This window comes from Schistocerca nitens, chromosome 2, assembly GCF_023898315.1.
Source record: "Schistocerca nitens isolate TAMUIC-IGC-003100 chromosome 2, iqSchNite1.1, whole genome shotgun sequence".
NCBI lineage: Eukaryota > Metazoa > Arthropoda > Insecta > Orthoptera > Acrididae > Schistocerca > Schistocerca nitens.
In genome coordinates, this window is record NC_064615.1 from 942,446,664 (window position 1) to 942,466,272 (window position 19,609).

At 43.7% G+C, this 19,609-nt stretch overlaps 1 protein-coding gene across 1 annotated transcript in view; it reads left to right on the forward strand.

Moving 5' to 3' along the window:
• LOC126234722 (dehydrogenase/reductase SDR family member 11-like) overlaps window positions 1-19,609 on the forward strand; it is a 42,485-nt gene that overhangs the window by 17,091 nt on the left and 5,785 nt on the right. The window contains exons 3-5 of the mRNA XM_049943469.1: window positions 573-702; window positions 10,890-11,019; window positions 12,445-12,588. Of these exons, the coding sequence (XP_049799426.1) occupies window positions 573-702; window positions 10,890-11,019; window positions 12,445-12,588 (404 nt within the window). The remainder of the gene's footprint in view (window positions 1-572; window positions 703-10,889; window positions 11,020-12,444; window positions 12,589-19,609) is intronic.

Here is a 19,609-nt window from a genome sequence, read left to right on the forward strand (position 1 = left end):
GTGTCAATACCTCAAAGCGAAGCGGTAGCTTTGTATGGTACGTAAAGTTGCTCAGAGATTTTGTTTGCCAGTAGCGAGTGATTACACTGTAACTCATCTGTCCATTGTTACAATCTACAATAGTCAAAGCGAGCCCTGACAGCAATAAATTGGCACATTGGCACTTAAAAATCCCGGAAATGTCACAACCCCTGAAATGGTGTGTCGTAAGCTTCTTGCACCCACAACATGGGCGTCGTTAAATATGCTGGCAGCTTGCACCCTGATCTCGACTCTCACGGTGGCAGTGGCTCTAAGGCATGATGACACCCCACTCCCGTGGCACATCGAATTTCTTTCGCAGTCAGCATGAGAGCCCCCTCTACAGGGCAGAGGTGTCTTTTTTCAACTGCTCACGAGTACCTAAACAGTTATTTTTCTTTGTTTTATAACATACTACAATACCGTTAAATAGTCCACTAACATATAGTAATATTATTCGATTTTAATTGTGTGTTAACGCTGCAGGGCAACCACTATCAGACCAACGTCGTACTCACATAGGATATAATAAGTGTTTCTATTGTGACCAGCTGGACCAACAGACAAGTGGCGGGAACTCCTGTATATCAACGTCCTGGGCCTAAGCATCTGCACCAGGGAGGCCGTACAGGACATGCTGAGCAGGGGCGTCGACGACGGCTTCATCATCCATACGTGCAGGTACTGTGACATCCACAGTAAACACTCTGTTTGGTCAGCTGGTAGAAAAACGGTGAAGCTACTCAGCTTAAACTGAAGACAGACTTGCGCAGTCTGTTACAGATACACGCACCAAAATAATGTAATAAAAATTGGTATTTTCAAGTGTTTGCCCTCGTGACCTGGTAATTCTCTCCAGCTTTTCTACTTCTACCAATCCCCGTCTCACTATGCAAATAAAATACATGGTCTCACAAGCGCTGTTTTCGACATTGCGAAGAAAACCAGTACCTCCCCTAGGCAAGCATCGATCACAGCGTGATGGAACGGCTTGTTACTGAGATTATGTGGCAGATGGCATATTGGTTTCAGCTGATTCGCAACCGTCTCTCTGTAAGGTTTCAGTCTGAGTCTCTCTCAGAGTAGCATTTGCACCATACTTTCTCAATTGTTTTTTGGAAATATGCCAGTCCCAGTCTTCCCCTGCAGTTTTACTCTCTAAGCTCTGTCTTGCAACATGGAAGTTATTCGCTGACGTCTTGACACATGTCCTATCGTTCTGTCCCTTCTTCTTATCAGTAATTTCCATACCCTCCTTTCTTCGCCGATACTACTGTTTATTTCCTCATTCCACACGTTATTAAGGCACCTAATCAACATGCTTCTATAACACTACGTGTGAAACGCTTCGAGTTTCTCCTTTTTTAGTTTTCTTACGATGCAATTCTTTGTTCCAAATGTACTTTCTGAGAAATTTCTTCCTCAAGATAAGGGCGATGTTCGTTACCAATAAACTTCTTTTGGTCAGAAATACCCTCTTTGCCTGTGCTGACCTGCTTTTTATGTCATCATTGCATCGTCCATCTTGCGTTATTTTGCTTCCAAGGTAGCAGAATTCTTTCACTTGGTCTACATCGTACTGATGTTAACTTTTTCGATAATCTCATTACTGCTACTCCTTACTTTCGTCTTTCTTCCGTTTACTCCCAATCCATATTCTCTACTAATGACTGTTAATTCTGTTCAACAGGTCCTTCACTGAGGATAGCTGTGTCATCTGCGAATCTTGATATACTTTCATCCTGAACTCTAATGCCTCTGCTGTACCTTTTATTTCCGCCATTTCTTCGTCGAGTTGTAGACTGAACAGTAGCGGCGAAAGACGGCATCGATGTCTCATACCCCTTTTAATCTGAGCAATCTTTTTATCTACCCCATTCCCTTAAATGGCACAAAATGCATATACACTCCTGGAAATTGAAATAAGAACACCGTGAATTCATTGTCCCAGGAAGGGGAAACTTTATTGACACATTCCTGGGGTCAGATACATCACATGATCACACCGACAGAACCACAGGCACATAGACACAGGCAACAGAGCATGCACAATGTCGGCACTAGTACAGTGTATACCCACCTTTCGCAGCAATGCAGGCTGCTATTCTCCCATGGAGACGATCGTAGAGATGCTGGATGTAGTCCTGTGGAACGGCTTGCCATGCCATTTCCACCTGGCGCCTCAGTTGGACCAGCGTTCGTGCTGGACGTGCAGACCGCGTGAGACGACGCTTCATCCAGTCCCAAACATGCTCAATGGGGGACAGATCCGGAGATCTTGCTGGCCAGGGTAGTTGACTTACACCTTCTGGAGCACGTTGGGTGGCACGGGATACATGCGGACGTGCATTGTCCTGTTGGAACAGCAAGTTCCCTTGCCGGTCTAGGAATGGTAGAACGATGGGTTCGATGACGGTTTGGATGTACCGTGCACTATTCAGTGTCCCCTCGACCATCACCAGTGGTGTACGGCCAGTGTAGGAGATCGCTCCCCACACCATGATGCCGGGTGTTGGCCCTGTGTGCCTCGGTCGTATGCAGTCCTGATTGTGGCGCTCACCTGCACGGCGCCAAACACGCATACGACCATCATTGGCACCAAGGCAGAAGCGACTCTCATCGCTGAAGACGACACGTCTCCATTCGTCCCTCCATTCACGCCTGTCGCGACACCACTGGAGGCGGGCTGCACGATGTTGGGGCGTCAGCGGAAGACGGCCTAACGGTGTGCGGGACCGTAGCCCAGCTTCATGGAGACGGTTGCGAATGGTCCTCGCCGATACCCCAGGAGCAACAGTGTCCCTAATTTGCTGGGAAGTGGCGGTGCAGTCCCCTACGGCACTGCGTAGGATCCTACGGTCTTGGCGTGCATCCGTGCGTCGCTGCGGTCCGGTCCCAGGTCGACGGGCACGTGCACCTTCCGCCGACCACTGGCGACAACATCGATATACTGTGGAGACCTCACGCCCCACGTGTTGAGCAATTCGGCGGTACGTCCACCCGGCCTCCCGCATGCCCACTATACGCCCTCGCTCAAAGTCCGTCAACTGCACATACGGTTCACGTCCACGCTGTCGCGGCATGCTACCAGTGTTAAAGACTGCGATGGAGCTCCGTATGCCACGGCAAACTGGCTGACACTGACGGCGGCGGTGCACAAATGCTGCGCAGCTAGCGCCATTCGACGGCCAACACCGCGGTTCCTGGTGTGTCAGCTGTGCCGTGCGTGTGATCATTGCTTGTACAGCCCTCTCGCAGTGTCCGGAGCAAGTATGGTGGGTCTGACACACCGGTGTGAATGTGTTCTTTTTTCCATTTCCAGGAGTGTATTATAGCTATAGATTTATTTATTCCTATTCAAGAATTCATCTATGGTGTAGAAGGAGTTGTCAAGGAGATATGATTACAGTTTATTTTTGAAACTATTACCGCTGTCTGTCATGGATTTTATTTTATCTGGTAATTTATCTAAAAGTTTTACAGCAGCATATTTTGCCCCTTTCTGTGCCACAGACAGGTTAAGTAGAGGATAGTGTAGGTCTTCGTTTCTTCTGACATTATAATCATGAATGTCATTGATGTTTTTAAACTGATCCATGTTGTTGAGAAAAAATTTCATTAGTGAGTAACTGTACTGTGAGGCTGCTGTAAGAATTCCTAACCTTTTTAACAGATGCCTACAAGGCGCGACTATGAGCCCCACACATTATTCTAACCACTTGCTTTTGAACAGTGAATTCTTTTTGCCTAAGTGTTGAGTTACTTCAAAATATTATTCCGTATGGCGTCAGAGAATGAAAGTATGCTAAGTATGTTAGCTTACTAATTTCTATATCCTCAAAAAGGCAATTATTCTGACTGCAAAAGTCGCTGAATCTAGTTGCTTTAGGAGTTCCAAAACATGAATTTTCCAATTAAGATTCTCGGCTATATATACACCCAAAAACTTAGTATTCTTTACCTGGCTACTGACCTCTGTTGATATGTTATATTTATTGAAGGAACTGTACTCCTTGCAGCAGAAAATTGGATGCATTGTGTTTTATCAAAGTTCAGAGCAAGCCCATTCACAGGAAACCAACTTCTCCAAAGACATTATTTGTATCATTTTCTATTGGAGTTTCTTATACTGGATTAATAATGATGCTTGTATCATCAGCAAACAGTGTCAGCTTAGCTTCTTCCTTCAGATAAGAACGGAGGTCTTTCACAAACATCAAGAATAGAAGGGGACCCATGATCGAACCCTGTGGAACACCTGATGTAATTTCACCCCAGTTAGATGAGGTGGAAACTTTTTGCTTCCTGTTTTGTAGATATGACTTAAACCACTCATACGTTGTTCTATTTATACAATAAAATTGTAATTTCTGTAACATAATATCATGCTTCACAAAATCATATGCTCTGGATAAGTCACAGAAAATTCCTATTGCTAACATTTTACTATTGAAAGACTCTATTATGTGAGGAGTGAAACTGTATATTGTCCCAGTGGAACATCATTTTTGAAACCCCAACTGTGATTTACTAAGTACCCCATTACTGTTGAGATGGCTAACCACTGTTGAGTAAATTACTTTCTCAGTTGTAAGCAAGGATACTGGCCAGCAGTTATTGACACCTGTGGCGTCCCCTTTTTGTAGAGAGGCTTGACAATGGCATATTTTGACCTGTCTGGGAAAATGCCTTGAGTTAGTGATGCATTACATATATGACTCAGAACATCAGCTGTAATTGCCCCACATTGTTTTAATATCTCGTTAGAGATATCACCTACTCCAACAGAACATTTATTTTTCAAAGATTTAATGATTTTCCTTATTTTGCGAGAGGTTGTTAGGTGAAAATTAATCTGACTAGGTTTTCTCAAAACTGAATCTTCCGTGTACTGCTTGGCTTTTTCTTTTGAACTGTTCTTACCAATTTTTTCTCCTACACTTAAGAACTGGTTGTTATATACATTTGTACTGTTGGTTAAGATGGTCTCATTCTCTTGAACAGTAATACTACCTATCACAGTGGCTACTTTTCCTGGCTCCCTTCTAACAACATTCCATACTGATTTAATTTTATTGCCCGAGTTTTTAATTTCATCTCTAATATACATATTTCTTGATTCTCTGACAACTTTTCTCAGTATGTTACAATAATATTTATAGTGTAAAATTACTTCTGGGTCTTTACTAATTCTTGCTGTCTCATACAATTTTCTTTTTCTTTCGGCAGACACTTTAATACCTGTAGTAATCCAAGGTTTCTTTGAAAGCTGTTTGGTATTAGATTTAGTAATTCTTTTGAGGCAACAATGTTCAAAGACAGATATGAATTTTTCAAGAAATATGTTGCATTTATCACTCGCATTTGGCTCATTATATACATCTCCACAATTAACATTTCTTAAACTTTCTTTGAATTGCTCTATAGATACCAGGTTGAGCAACCTTACACTTTTACTTGATGGTTTGTGAACTGTACACCTTGCTAGGTTTTTTAAGTTAATCAATTGTGCATCATGGCCGACAATCCATTTACCACAGGGAAAGCATGTATTACTTTTACATCGTCTTGCTGTACAAATACGTCATCAACTAGAGTGCTACTGTCTTTAGGTATACATATAGGGAAATTAATAACTGATTCTAAGTTATATGTCATTAATAACACTTCTAGTTCACTTTTCCTATCAGAATTGCTTAGAAAGTTTATATTGAAATCACCACAGATTAATAACTTCTTCTTTTTATGTGACAGACAGCATAATAGGGAGTAAAACGTTTTTATGAATAGCTCCCAATCTCCTAATGGACCTGTACACTACTGCTAATATAAGCACTACGTTATCTAGCTGTAGTTCACATGAACAAACTTCAAAGTGCTGATCGACACAGAATTTCATTACTTCTACTTCTGATGATATGTCTCCAGTCTCATAGATTATACAAACCAACTTCAGTACTCATTTGGATGACCCCCTTCCCCCCACGTCACCCTACTGATATTAAAAATTTTATCTTATTTGATGGCAAGTCTTCCAAGGCCTGTTAAGCTCAACTCTTTTGTTGGATCCTCTTTGTCGTCCCTCTCAACTCCCATTTCTTCTTCTATCACGTCATCGGATAAGTCCTCCCCTTCGTAGAATCGTTCAATATACTCATTTCACCCATACGCTCCCTCCTCTTTCTTTGGCAGTGGAGTACCCGTTGCACTCTTCATGTTGACGGCCTGGCCTTTATTTCACCAAAAAACTGCTTTGGTTGTTCTACACTGATGAACCGAAACATTACGACCAGCTGTTTAATATCTTGTTTGTCCTTCATTGGAACAAAATACATCACTGATTCTGCTTATCAGGGATCGGCCAGTTTGTTGGTAGGTTTGTGGAAGTATGTGGCATTAGATGTCTACGCACAGTTCAAGTAGTTCGCGTAAATAACGGGCTGCTGATCTGTGTACGCTTTGATGGCGCGCGACAGCGACCCAGATGGGTTCCAAAGAATTTACATGAGGCGAATTTCGTCACGGAGGCACCAACTTGAGAACACTATAATGCTCCTCAAACCACTGTAGCACGGTTCTGGTTCCGAGACACGGATGCTTATACTGCTGAAGGATGACATTGCCGTTGGAGAAGAATCAAGAGTGAAGGGATACAAGTGGCTCGCAGTTGTCAGCGTGTCTTTGATTACTACCACAGGTCCTAGGCAAGCGCACAGAGCATAACTCTGCCCCCACCAGCCTACGTCCGTGGCACGCTGCACGTTTAGAGCCGCAGTTTACGTCGGTGAGGGCGTGTGTGGAGATGACCAACGACTTAATGTAGCAAAAATGTGATTCACCGGAAGAGCCGATACGTTTCTATTGATAGACGGTTGAATCCCGAGGGTCCCGTGCCCACTGCAATCATAATTGACGATGTCGTTAGGTCAACATGTGAACGCCACCCAGGCGGCGTCCAACGTCGCGGTGTGCAGTGGTCGTAATGTTTTGGCTTGTTAGAGTATATGCCGTATCAGTCCTGCAGACGACCATTTTTTTTCCAATTTATTGAGACTTTTTCTGCACCTTTTCGTCCTACGCTTCCTTTTTATTTCATTCCTAAGTGACTTATATTGCTGAATTGCTGTCTTTCCTTTACATTTTTGTATTTCCTCCTTTCGTCGATCAACTGCAGTATTTCTTCGCAGTTACCTTCCTTGCGTCTATGTTTGTCTGTCCAACTTCAGAGGTTACCCTGTTTAGAGGTGTCCATTCCTCTTCAGTTGAACTGTTTACTGTGGTATTCATAATCATACTCTCTGCAATCTTAGGGAACTTCAAATACATCTCTCCACTCCTCCGTACATCAGTATCGCTCTTCTTTCCACATTGCTTCTTAAGGACGGCTCTCGTAAACTTCAGCTTACCCTTGATACTAAATTGTGATCTGAGTCTATGACTGTTCGTAGATATGCGTTCCAATACAGTCTCTTATTTCGGAATCTCTGTCTGAGCCTGATGTAATCCCGCTGGAATCATCCATTGTCTCCTTGCCTGTTCCAATTATACTTCCTGCTCTTGTAATATCTGACTATCGTATTTGCTGTTACTAACTGATATTTATTACAGGACTCGGCTATTCTTTTTCCTCTCTCATTCCTACAACCAAGCCCATATTTTCGCTTAACTCTGTCGGCTACTCCATCCCAACTATAGCTTTCCGGTTTCGCAAAATTATTAGAAGTTCATCTCCGAACACATACTGTATTACCCATCCAGTGTCCTCAAATACACTTAAACGCGAAAAAACTGGTATAGGCATGCATAACCAAATACAGAGATATGTAAACAGGCAGAACACGGCGCTCTCGTCGGCATCGCCTATATAAGACAACAAGTGTCTGGCGCAGTTGTGAGATCGGTTATTGCTCCTAGAATGGCAGGTTATCAAGATTTAAGTGTATCAACTTGGTGTTATAGTCGGCGCACGAGCGATGGGATACAGCATCTCCAAGGTAGCGATGAAGTGGGGATTTTCCCGTACGACCATTTCACGAGTGTACCGTGAATATCAGGAATCCAGTAAAATATCAAATCACCGACATCGCTGCGGCCGAAAAAAGATACTGCAAGAACGGCACCAACGACGACTGAATAGAATCGTTCAACTTGACAGAAGTGCAACCCTTCCGCAAACTGCTGCAGCTTTCAGTGCTGGGCCATCAACAAATCTCATCGTGCGAACCATTCAACGAAACATCGCAGCTTTGGGCTTTCGGAGCCGAAGGTCCACTCGTGTAACCTTGATGACCGCACGACACAAAGTTTTACGCCTCACCTGGGCCTGTAAACATCGACAATGGACTGTTTATGACGGGAAACATGTTGCCCGGTCGGATGAGTCTCGTTTCAAATTGTATCGAGCGGATGGACATGTACGGGTATGAAGACAACCTCATGAATCCATGAACCCTGCATGTCAGCAGGGGACTGTTCAGGATGGTGGAGGCTCTGTAATGGTATGGGACGTGTGCAGTTGGAGTGATATGGGACCCCTCATACGTGTAGATACGACTCTGGCATGTGAAACGTACGTAAGCATCCTGTCTGATCACCTACATCCATTCATGTCCATTGTGCATTCCGACGGACTTAGGCAATTCCAGCACGACAATGCGACACCCCACACGTCCAGAATTGCTACAGGGTGGCTCCAGAAACATTCTGAGATTAAACACTTCCGCTGGCCACCAAACTCCCCAGACATGAACAAGATTGAGCATATCTGGGCTGCCTTGCAACGTGCTGTTCAGAAGAGATCTCCACCCCCTCGTACTCGTACGGATTTATGGACAGCCATGCAGGATTCATGGTGTCAGCTCCCACCAGCACTACTTCAGACATTAGTGAAGTCCATGCCACATCGTGTTGCTGCACTACTGCGCTACACGACATTAGGCAGGTGTAGTTTGTCTGTCGCTTCGTCCTCTGCTGGATACTTCGGCATGTGAACTTGAACTATTGTTGTTGGCGTTCGTTTGCTATTGATTCTGATGAGAACAGCGCTAATCACTGAACTGTTCACAGTAAAAAACTCTCTGCCTTACCATCCTACCCATAAAGAATACTACTTCTATTATGCCATTTTCCAGTGCTTCTATATTCGCTTGGTCTGAAATCATGGTCTTCTTTCCATTTTACTTCAGTGATTTGTGCTATATCAAGCCTGAGCCTTTCTGTTTCCCTTTTCAGATTTTCTAGCTTTCCTTCCAAATTAAAACTTCTAACATTCCCCTCTCAGACTTATAGAATGATTTCTTTTCGATGGTTATCGAGTGTTTTTGTCATGGTTACCGTCCCCTTGGCAGTCCCCTTCCGGATATCCAAATGGATGCCTGATCCGGAATCTCTTGGCTAAATCATTACACATTTTCCAATTACAGTCCGCATGTCCAATGGAATCATATTAAGCATATTTAATGTAGTGGTTTCCATTGCCTTCTGTGTCCTGATGCCGTTGATCGTTGAAGTTTCTTTCGTCTCCAAGGGCAAGATATTGCTCTGAAATTTCGTCTGCTCCTCCGCCCTATATGTCATTGCTGTTAGCAGAATGAGTGTCCTTACACCAGAAGTATTCGGCCGTTATTGCTAATGGCTTTTATTCAACAATTAAGCAGTGGGAGGCTTAGAATCCTGGAGCCTCCTTGATTGCTAGTCAGGGACGCTTCCCCTAGGCAAAGGACGCTAACTGTTGTCATTACGGCCAGTCTAATCTTTCATTGATAGAGCTGACCTCAAGTAATCATACGTATTCATACAACCAGTTGATGAGTTGCCGCGTATAGGGCAGCTGAAGAACAACTGGAACAACTGAAACTGTTGTTTACATAGTTCCGCGTAGTCAGCGCGTACACAACTTTCCCACTAGAGCGCGCCCCGCTAAGCACAACAGCGCAGGCGCAGCGCTCGTCCGTCTCCGCACTACGAGATGGCGCTGCCATAGAGAGGGCCCAAATTCTGCTTCCGACGATCCGCGTATTAATATGTAACGCAGCCAATGAGATTGCTGCTAACACAGAAAATTTTCTCCTCGCGGATCACACTCGCGCAGTTATACATGAACGCGCGAGGTATTATAAGGAGTGTACAGACCTCCGATTAGTCAGTCTGCATTTGTCTGCACCAGTCTGTACGAGTTCTACATTTGTCTGTACCAGTCTATAGTCAAGTTTCAGTCTGCGCCCAATAAGACTACCATATTCCTGTACATAGCCATGAAGATAAATGTATAGAAACTTTTGTCAAGTATGAGAGATATACGTGAGAATATAATTAATGTACCAAGACCAAAGATACTTATGATTGTCAATTGTAAATAGCATCCAGAACCAAGTTAAGTAATTTTTATGCTTGTTATTGTTTTAATAAATGTGTGTGAAAATTAATCAAGTTCTGTTTAAAGTTGGTCACCGTCAATCTGCTACTCTAAGCGTGCAAGTGGCATTTCTATCATCTGACCTAACGGCAGAAGATAAACACGCCACGATAAGACCATGAGACATATTGCTGACACTTGCCTACTTCGTTAGAGCGACAAGTCAAATAATCTGATGGTGTGTGTACCGAAGGTCTTACAGTATGCACACCACAGAAACTATCTGGGAAAGGGGCGTCAATGTCAAAACGATCAAGTGCTTTTTCGTAGCTGGCTTTTTTGTCTCTGACGAAGCGATAATGGCACCCAGGTTGAGATGTCCACATGCGTTGCAAGATAATGTTCGAAAAAGTTCAATTACTTCCAGTACTTCGGACACAAATATTATAGACATTTTTCAGTCGATGATACTGGTTGTATTTGTGACATAAAATTATATTTTTCATGTTCACAGCATATGGGGACACATTACACCAAATCAGAGCGGCATCGCAATGTACTGCGCCAGCAAGCAGGCTGTCAAGACGCTACTGGAGGGCCTCCGGAAAGATCTCGTCGCCAGAAAAAGCAAGATTCGAGTCGGTGTGAGTTCCTAATTATTCATACCTTACATCCTAATTAACTGTAAAATTCATTCCTTCAAATACTAAACTATTTACATGTCTGTTTGTAGAAAAAAGTGTGTGAGATGATGTGGGTTCTTAAATTCGAATCGAAAATCCGTTTCGCCCATGTGATGTAAGTGCACTGAATTGTTGTAATTGTATTACGAAGATGGTGTGAAATCCGAACTCAAAAAGATACATCACACACGCGTCCCGAATCCCTCCACTCACCACAACTGAGTCTTAGTTTCCAAAGGGCAATGAGCATTATTTTAAGAAATACAGATGAGCGTTCTAAGACACAACTTGCAAATTGCATTCCGAATGTAACAAAGACAAGATGACGAAAATTCTATAGAAACTGGTGAATGAATAAAGTAAAGGGATATTGTAGCTTTCCGGCGATTATTTCTTCCTTTCTCAAGTTCCTTTCTTAAAAAGTTTTCACAACTCAACGTTCAAAATATAAGGGATCAATGTTGCCTTGTGTTTACAACAGACGTTCTCTGTCAACCACATGCAACAGTTTTGATGACAATCTGAACTTCAGAACGTGCTAATCACAGGACGATAAGCTCGTCACATTGTTGTATGTCTCAAGCCCGTCACACCCCAAAAGGGGGAAAAAAAATCTTTCTCATTTCTTTCTGTGGCAGTTTTATAGAGTCCATCAAATTTAAAAATATGTGTCGATAATCATGTTTGCTACTTGTGTGCTTACTTGGTATAAAGTGGATCATATGTAGTTTGCGAATAATACACTTTTCTCTTTATGCTGAACATATATATATCTGAATTCTCATTCTGGAAGCATCCCCCAGGCTGTGGCTAAGCCATGTCTCCGCAATATCCTTTTTTCCAGGAGTGCTAGTTCTGCAAGGTTCGCAGGAGAGCTTCTGTGAAGTTTGGAAAGTAGGAGACGAGGTACCTGCGGAAGTAAAGCTGTGAGGACCGGGGGTGAGTCGTGCGTGGGTAGCTCAGATGGTAGAACACTTGCGCGCGAAAGATAAAGGTCCCGAGTTCGAGTCTCGGTCTGGCACACAGTTTTAATCTGCCAGGAAGTTTCATATATATATATATATATATATATATATATATATATATATATATATATATATATATATATATATATATAGTTTTTACCAGTGTTAAGAGGAAATTTTAATAACTTACAATTCGACATTTTTACAACAATTCGATGTTTTTACAACTGTTCATTTTTCTGTCAGCATTTTCAATTTTCTAGTTACGTAGTTGGATATTTTTATGACGCTTAACTGTGCTATCGCTTTCTAGGACTATGACCGGCAATCGACCTGCGTTCAGTATTTAGAACTGAGTTTCTAAGTCTGGAACTTTGAGTACTAGAAACATAATTTTTTACTTGAATTTTTGTCCTCACAGGAGGTTTCTCCAGGACTTACCAGAACGGGGCTCGCGAAGAAAGCAGGCGCATCAGAGGCGGTATACGAGATGTTCCCCTGCATGGAACCCGAAGACGTTGCAGGTGCTGTTGTTTACATGTTGTCCCAGCACCCTCGCGTACAGGTAAGTACATCTTTTATAACGAGATTTACAATAGGCTCAATCGAGTGGCAGGAATAGAACTCGTATCTATACAGACTATCGAAGCAGGTAATGTGCCATAAGTTCAGTTTGCACAATTTTGTACTCAAAAGAATATTCTTAATCATGATCAAAGGCAGGAGCTTCCTGTTACTATTGATAAACGGGAAAGTTGTCACAGAAATATGTTTTAAAGTTCGACGAAGTATTGAAGCGATATTTGATACTAATTTTTTACCTTTGTGTTGAGGACATTGCGTTTTATACCGCTGTATGATAAATCTGTATTATTTTCTTTATTTTTACTACAACATACCTATGTTTCACGTTAAAAATCAACTATGTTCGAATAAAACCAGAATTACTCATTGACAGTTTGAAATCTGATACTGTTTACTTTTAAGTAGCAGACAGGAGGATAAGTATGTAAAACAAAAATGTTCCGTAGGTTACCCGGTCCTTTATATAACCACACTCAGTTTCTAGATCGCACAGTTTCCGGTTGTCGGGGGAATGTAGTAAGACACCGATTACAAACGTAAAGAAAGCGAACATTATGTGGTAACGCCCGATAGGTATGCAACACTCCTAACGTTCAGTTAAAGCGGATACGACCTTAATTGACAAACGCTACTAGGAAGGCTACCGTAGCCTATGCTTGTGTATTAAACCGGGGACCTACAAACGACGGAGAGGCGTCGTCCCGTCGTAGCCCTCAGTGGTTCACAACCCTACAGCAGGCCACCCACCCCACCGTCGCCCCTCACCGAAGCTAGGGTTATTGTGGACCTCCCCTGGGAACGTCTCATAGCGGACGAGTGTAACCCCAAATGTTTGCATGGTAGAGTAATGGTGGTGTAGGCGTTCGTGGAGACAGTGTTTGCGCAGCAATCGCCGACGTAGTGTAACTGAGACGGAATAAGGGGAACTACCCCGGATTCGCCGAGGTAGATGGAAAACCGGCTTAAAAAACTATCCACAGGCTAGCCAGCACACCGGATGTCGACACTAAACCGCCGGGTGGACTCGTGCCAGGGTCTGGCACGCATTTCCGCTGGGGAAGCAGTGCAGAAGACCGCGCGGCTAGCCAGGCGGGCTTAGCCTATGCTTACTTATGACAGTCTATAGTAGCCTACAGTAGTTTTACAACTCAAATCAGAAACTCGCAGTATTGCTGTTGTAACCTTTGGTATGGAGACTGGTTCGATGTAGCTCTTCAAGTTAGTCTATCCTGTACAAACTACTTGTGAGGTAACGGGCGACTTGTGGCGCCCTGAAAATATTCTAAGTTAGGAGTTGGCGTGGTCGCACTGGCCGCTCGGCTAGGCGGGGCTCGTCAGCAACCACGTGGTGCCGAACGTTAGCCAGAGCAAGAGAGGTAGTAGCCCCAGCGTGTGGTCCAGGCCGACCGCGTGGCTGGAAATTCCATGTTGACGCTGTGTCAAGGACTGTGCTTTGTGTCGATGAAGGAGATTTGTGTGCCAGGAGTGCCAAAGATGGCGGACTTTGTGAAACCATAATGGCAGACATTTCACAGTTCATCTCGAAATTAATAGTAGCCAGAGGAATCATGATAGCTCAAAAAGAAACATGTACATTACCGTTATTTGCATGGTGATTCTTATGGTGCAATCAGATTTTCAATATCTTTATTAGTTTAAAGTTTAGTATCTGACTGTAAATTGTACAAGTAACACCCAGCAACGAATTTCCAAGATCTAAACGGTTCATCTGATTTTGTCGAGGGACATGTCTTTAGAAGCTATTAGTGTAAACCTAAATTGGTATTAATTATGTGCATTTAACTTGAATAGTGCATGAGTTATTGGAGGTCAAAGTAGCCGATTACTATTGATCGCATCAGAACATATGAAGTCCACAGTTACACGAAAAAACGGTAGCAGTATGCTTGTAAATATATTTATTCGTCTATGTCTCTGTTTGTATCCGATAGATACTATTCATGAAGAAATTAGTCAAATATTTACTGTGTTATAGACAGCACAGACATTAGGCAACTGGCATACTTGGCTTCTATTCCTTTGATATGTTTATTTAATTGGTTTATGTGTTTAATAATGTGTGTTAGAGCGTATTTATGGTCCAGCCATAGGAATATTTATTTAATTTCAAGTTATTTAAGTGTAAATCCAGTATTTCGTATACGTTTCAATATGTTTGTGAGTGTGCATTGGCTTGGAGACATAGCGGGAACGCTCTAGCCAATCACAGCGCTTGTTACTACGGTAGGCGACTACCGAAGTCAGTGGAGGGACAGTTCTGAACAGGAAGGCGCGACGGGCGGTCGCATAGTACACGGTGAGTGCTGGACAGGAAGGCGCTATGGGCGGTCGGAGGAAAGACTTGGAAAGTGTTGATCGGTTTGCGCGTGGTCACGGGAGATATAAATATTTCGTAGTGCCGACTTGTGCACTTGTAAGAATTCCGTGGATTCTGCAGTGAAGACGTAGTATGCGTTTAGAAGTGAATATCTTGCAAGCTATGTTGTTGTTCATAACTAATGACGTGAAGTAGGAATCTAAAAAAATGGTTCTAATGCCTCTGAGCATGGGACTTAACATCTGAGGTCATCAGTCCCCTAGAACTTAGAACTACTTAAACCTAACTAACCTAAGGACATCACACACATCCATGCCCGAGGCAGGATTTGAACCTGCGACCGTAGCACTCTCGCTGTTCCGGACTGAAGCGCCTAGAACCGCCCGACCACCGCAGCCGGCAAGTAGCAATCTATTGTTTCCCTGTTATTCAACTTATATTTTATTTAATTGCTGGACCATCGACACCAATAAGTGTTTTGCAGTAATAAATGGCCTTCTTCAAGGTAGTTCTGTTATCGTACTCATTATTTAAAGTCGTTGAAATAGTACCTGCAGATTTTATTTAATTGCAAATTTAATTTATAAATTTATATGTTACACTCAAAATTCGCAATGTGTATATTCGCATTGTACACTGTAGATTCAGCAGTATTTGGCTTGTAATACGGCAACTACGTATCCCAGCCCATAGACAACGAAACCAGGCAAAACTTTTAATATTTCAACTCTGAGTCCGAGGGTACGTAGTTGAAGGCCACCCCACATTTAAAAAAATTTTTTTTTTTTAAAGCCCGCACACTTCATCTCTGCATTGCTACTGCAACCTACATCCATTTCAATTTGCTTATGTATTCAAACGGTCCCTCTATAATTTTTACCCCCTCCCCTCCTCTCACACTTCCTTCCTTTACCACAGTGACGATTCCTAGATGCCTAAGGATATATCCCATCAACTGATTCCTTCTTTTAGTGAAGTAAATTTCTTTCTTCCCCGATTCGATTCTGTACTTACTAATTAGTTAGTCGATAGCCCACCTCCATAGCCATGGTCACCGGCACGGTAGCTCAGCGTCTTCGCTCAGAGGGCTGGCTGCCTTCTGTAATAAAAAAAAGTGAGTGAAGTGTTCAACGATGAACTTGAAGATGTGTCATGTGACGTCCGCCCAGACCGAATGACGAGAACAATGACGAAAAAAGTCACTAACGTACGCTTTTGCGGTAGCGCTCGACTCGGAGGTTGGCCAGTTCGAATCCTAGCGGTGGATGAAATTTTCACTGCAAGTATTCGGCCAGCACGGGGTGGAGAGGTGGTGGCATAAAGTTTCTGCCCCAATGCCCTGGTTTAAAATCTATACCCCTCCGCAGTGTCTCATGAAGTGAGGGCATTCGACATGCTTGATGGTGGAACGTCTGTCAGATGGTGACATTATGCTTGGGTCCCCTTGGTGTTCCGACAGTAGTAAGCTAAGTGCCGGCGCTGGGAGCCACACTCTCCCTTCTCTCCAACACACATAACACTACACCACACTACACACTACACACACACACACACACACAGAAGAGTCATCTACACTTAACAGCTACACTTCTGCACACAGATCACACTTCGCGAACCCAATGCGTCTGTGGGCGCGAAGGATGGGAAAAATCTTTCCAATTAAGCGGATGAGCCTGCCCTTCAGTGTCTCCCAGCCAGTCGTTCATACGACTTTAATTTCGTTATTCGATCCACTCTTCAAATTATCACCGTCTTTTGTATCACATTCACTAACGGAAAAAATTGCATCACCAAGAAATAATTAATACCGAGTAACCAAATGTCGGGGATACCTTTGTCTAGGTAACCATGTAAGTGATTAGCATTGGAAGATTACAGATTAATGTAAGCGTGAGATAAGGCATTGCAAATGTGAAATGCTGTTACATAACCGGTGTAACTGCCAGAATGTTGAATGGAAGCATGCAAACGTGCATCCATTGTGTTGTACAGGTGCCGGATGTCAGGTTCTGCACTTGGTCGGTCAGTACAGGGTCGGTTAATGGTGTTTGTGGATGACGCTTAAGTTGTCGTCCGATAATGTCCCATACGTTCTCGACTGGAGACAGATCTGGTGACCATGCACGCCAAGGCAACATGTCGACACCCTATAGAGCATGTTGGGCTACAACAGCGCTATGCAGACGAGCGTTATCCTGTTGGAAAATACTCCCTGAAACGCTGTCCGTGAATGGCAATGCAACAGGTCGAATCACCAGGCGACGAACAATTTTGCAGTCAGGGCGCGTGGGATAACCACGAGAGTGCTCCTTCTGCCATACGAAGCCACACCCCATACCATACCTCCAGGTATAGTTCCAGCGTGTCTAGCACTCAGACAGGTTTATTGCAGAGCTTCAACTTGTCTCCATCTAATCAACACATGGCCATCACAGGCACCGAGGCAGAACCAACTTAAATACGAAAACACTACAGCCCTCCACCCTGCCCTCCAGTGAGCTCCCTCTTGACACAAGTGAAGTCGCAAACTGCGTTTGGTTGGGGTCAGTAGAATGCATGCTACAGGGCATCAGGCTTTGAGCTGTCATTGAAGTATCCGATTAGTAACAGTTCGTTGTGGCACTGTGTTGCCAACAACTGCTCAGATTGCTGTTGCAGATGGAGTACGATACACCAGAGCCATACGCCGAACATGATGCATTGTCTTCCCTCTCGGTAGTGCCACGTGGCCGTCCGGAGTCTAGTCTTCTTGCGACCTTACATTTTCGTGTCCTCCGCTGATAGCAATCGTATACAGTGGCGTTATTCCTGCCAAGTCTCTCTGCAGCATCGTGTAAGGAACATCCAACTTCTCGAAGCCCTATTACACGACCTCGTTCAAACTCAGTGAGGCGCTGTTAATGGCGTCTTTATGGCCTTAAAAGGCGTTCTTCACTAACATCAACTCATCACGTCAAATCCCAAAGGTAACAAACGCTCACGACCGTTAGAGAGCGTATTTAAAGAAAACCGGACTGGCGGCCTCGTATTGGCGTTACTAGCGAGTGGCACGAAATTTGAACAGACATCATCTTTCAGATGTAGAAACACGCCTACCAACTTCTGTTTGTGTCGCACAACTCATCTTCATGTCGTGATATTTTTTCCGTCAGTTTATTTCAAAAGATTCTGTTCCCTTCTTGTATGAACTGCTCATCGTCCACGTTTCACTTTCGTACAAGGGAACTCTCCAGAGAAATATTTCCAGAAAAAACTTCTTAACACATAAATTTGTGTTCCATGTCAACAGATTTCTCTTTCCCGGAAACGCTTTCCTTCCTATTTACAATCTGCTTTTTCTATGCTGTCTACTTCGATAGTTTACAGTTATTTTATTGCCCAAATAGCATAACTCACTGACTACTTTTAGTGTCTCGTTTCCTAATCTAATTCTATCAACATCTCCTGATTTAATTCGACTGCGTTCCCATTATCCTTGTTTTACTGTTTTCAAGATGCTAACCAAATTCGTTCAACTATTCCTGCAAGTCCTTTGCCGTCTCTGATAAAATTACAATGTCATCGCCAGAACTCAAAGTTTTTATTTCTTCTCTCTGAATTTCTGGTTCCCTTTCCGAATTTCTGCTTGATTTCCTTCACTGCCTGCGTAATGTGCAGATTGAATAAGATCAGACCGAGCGAGGTGGTGCAGTGGTTAGACACTGGACTCGCATTCGGGAGGACGACGGTTCAATCCCGCGTCCGGCCATCCTGATTTAGGTTTTCCGTGATTTCTCTAAATCGCTCCAGGCAAATGCCGGGATGGTTCCTTTCAAAGGACACGGCAGACTTCCTTCCCCGTCCTTCTCTAACCCGATGAGACCGATGACCTCGCTGTCTGGTCTCCTTCCCCAAAACAACCAACCACCCAACCTATAAGATCAGAGGAAGGCTGAACTCATGTTCTACATCTCTGCAAGGCACCGTACGGTCCGTGGCGGAGGGCACCCTACACCACAACCAGTCATATCATTTCCAGTTCCACTGGCAAACAGAGCGAGCGAAAAATGACTTGCTATATGCCCTGTACGAGCCCTAATTTATATTACGTTATCATCCTGGTCCTTCAGTGAAATGTACGTTGGCGACAGTAAAATCGTTCTGCAGTCAGCTTGAAATACCCGTTCTCTAAATGTTCTCACTAGTGTTCTTCGAAAAGTAAGTCGCCTTCCCTCCAGGGATCCTCATTTCAGTTCCCGAAACATCTGCATAATAATAGCGTGTTGTTCGAACCTACCGGTAACAAATCTAGCAGCCCGCCTCTGAATTAGTTCGGTATCTTCCTTTAATACAGTATGGAGGGGACCTCAAGCACTCGGGGAGTGCTCAAGATTGAGTCATACATGTGTTCTGTACACGGTCTCCTTTGCAGATGACTTACACTTTCCTAGAATTCTCCCAATAAACCGATGTCCACTATACGGCTTCCTACAACCCGGCTTACCTACACGTCCATTTCATATCGCTTTGCAGCGTTACACCTGGGTATTTAATCGACGTGCCTGTGTCAAGCAGCATAGTACTAATGCTGTTCGCTTCCCACGCCCGGGTTCGATTCCCGGCGGGATCAGGGATTTTCTCTGCCTCGTGATGGCTGGGTGTTGTGTGCTGTCCTTAGGTTAGT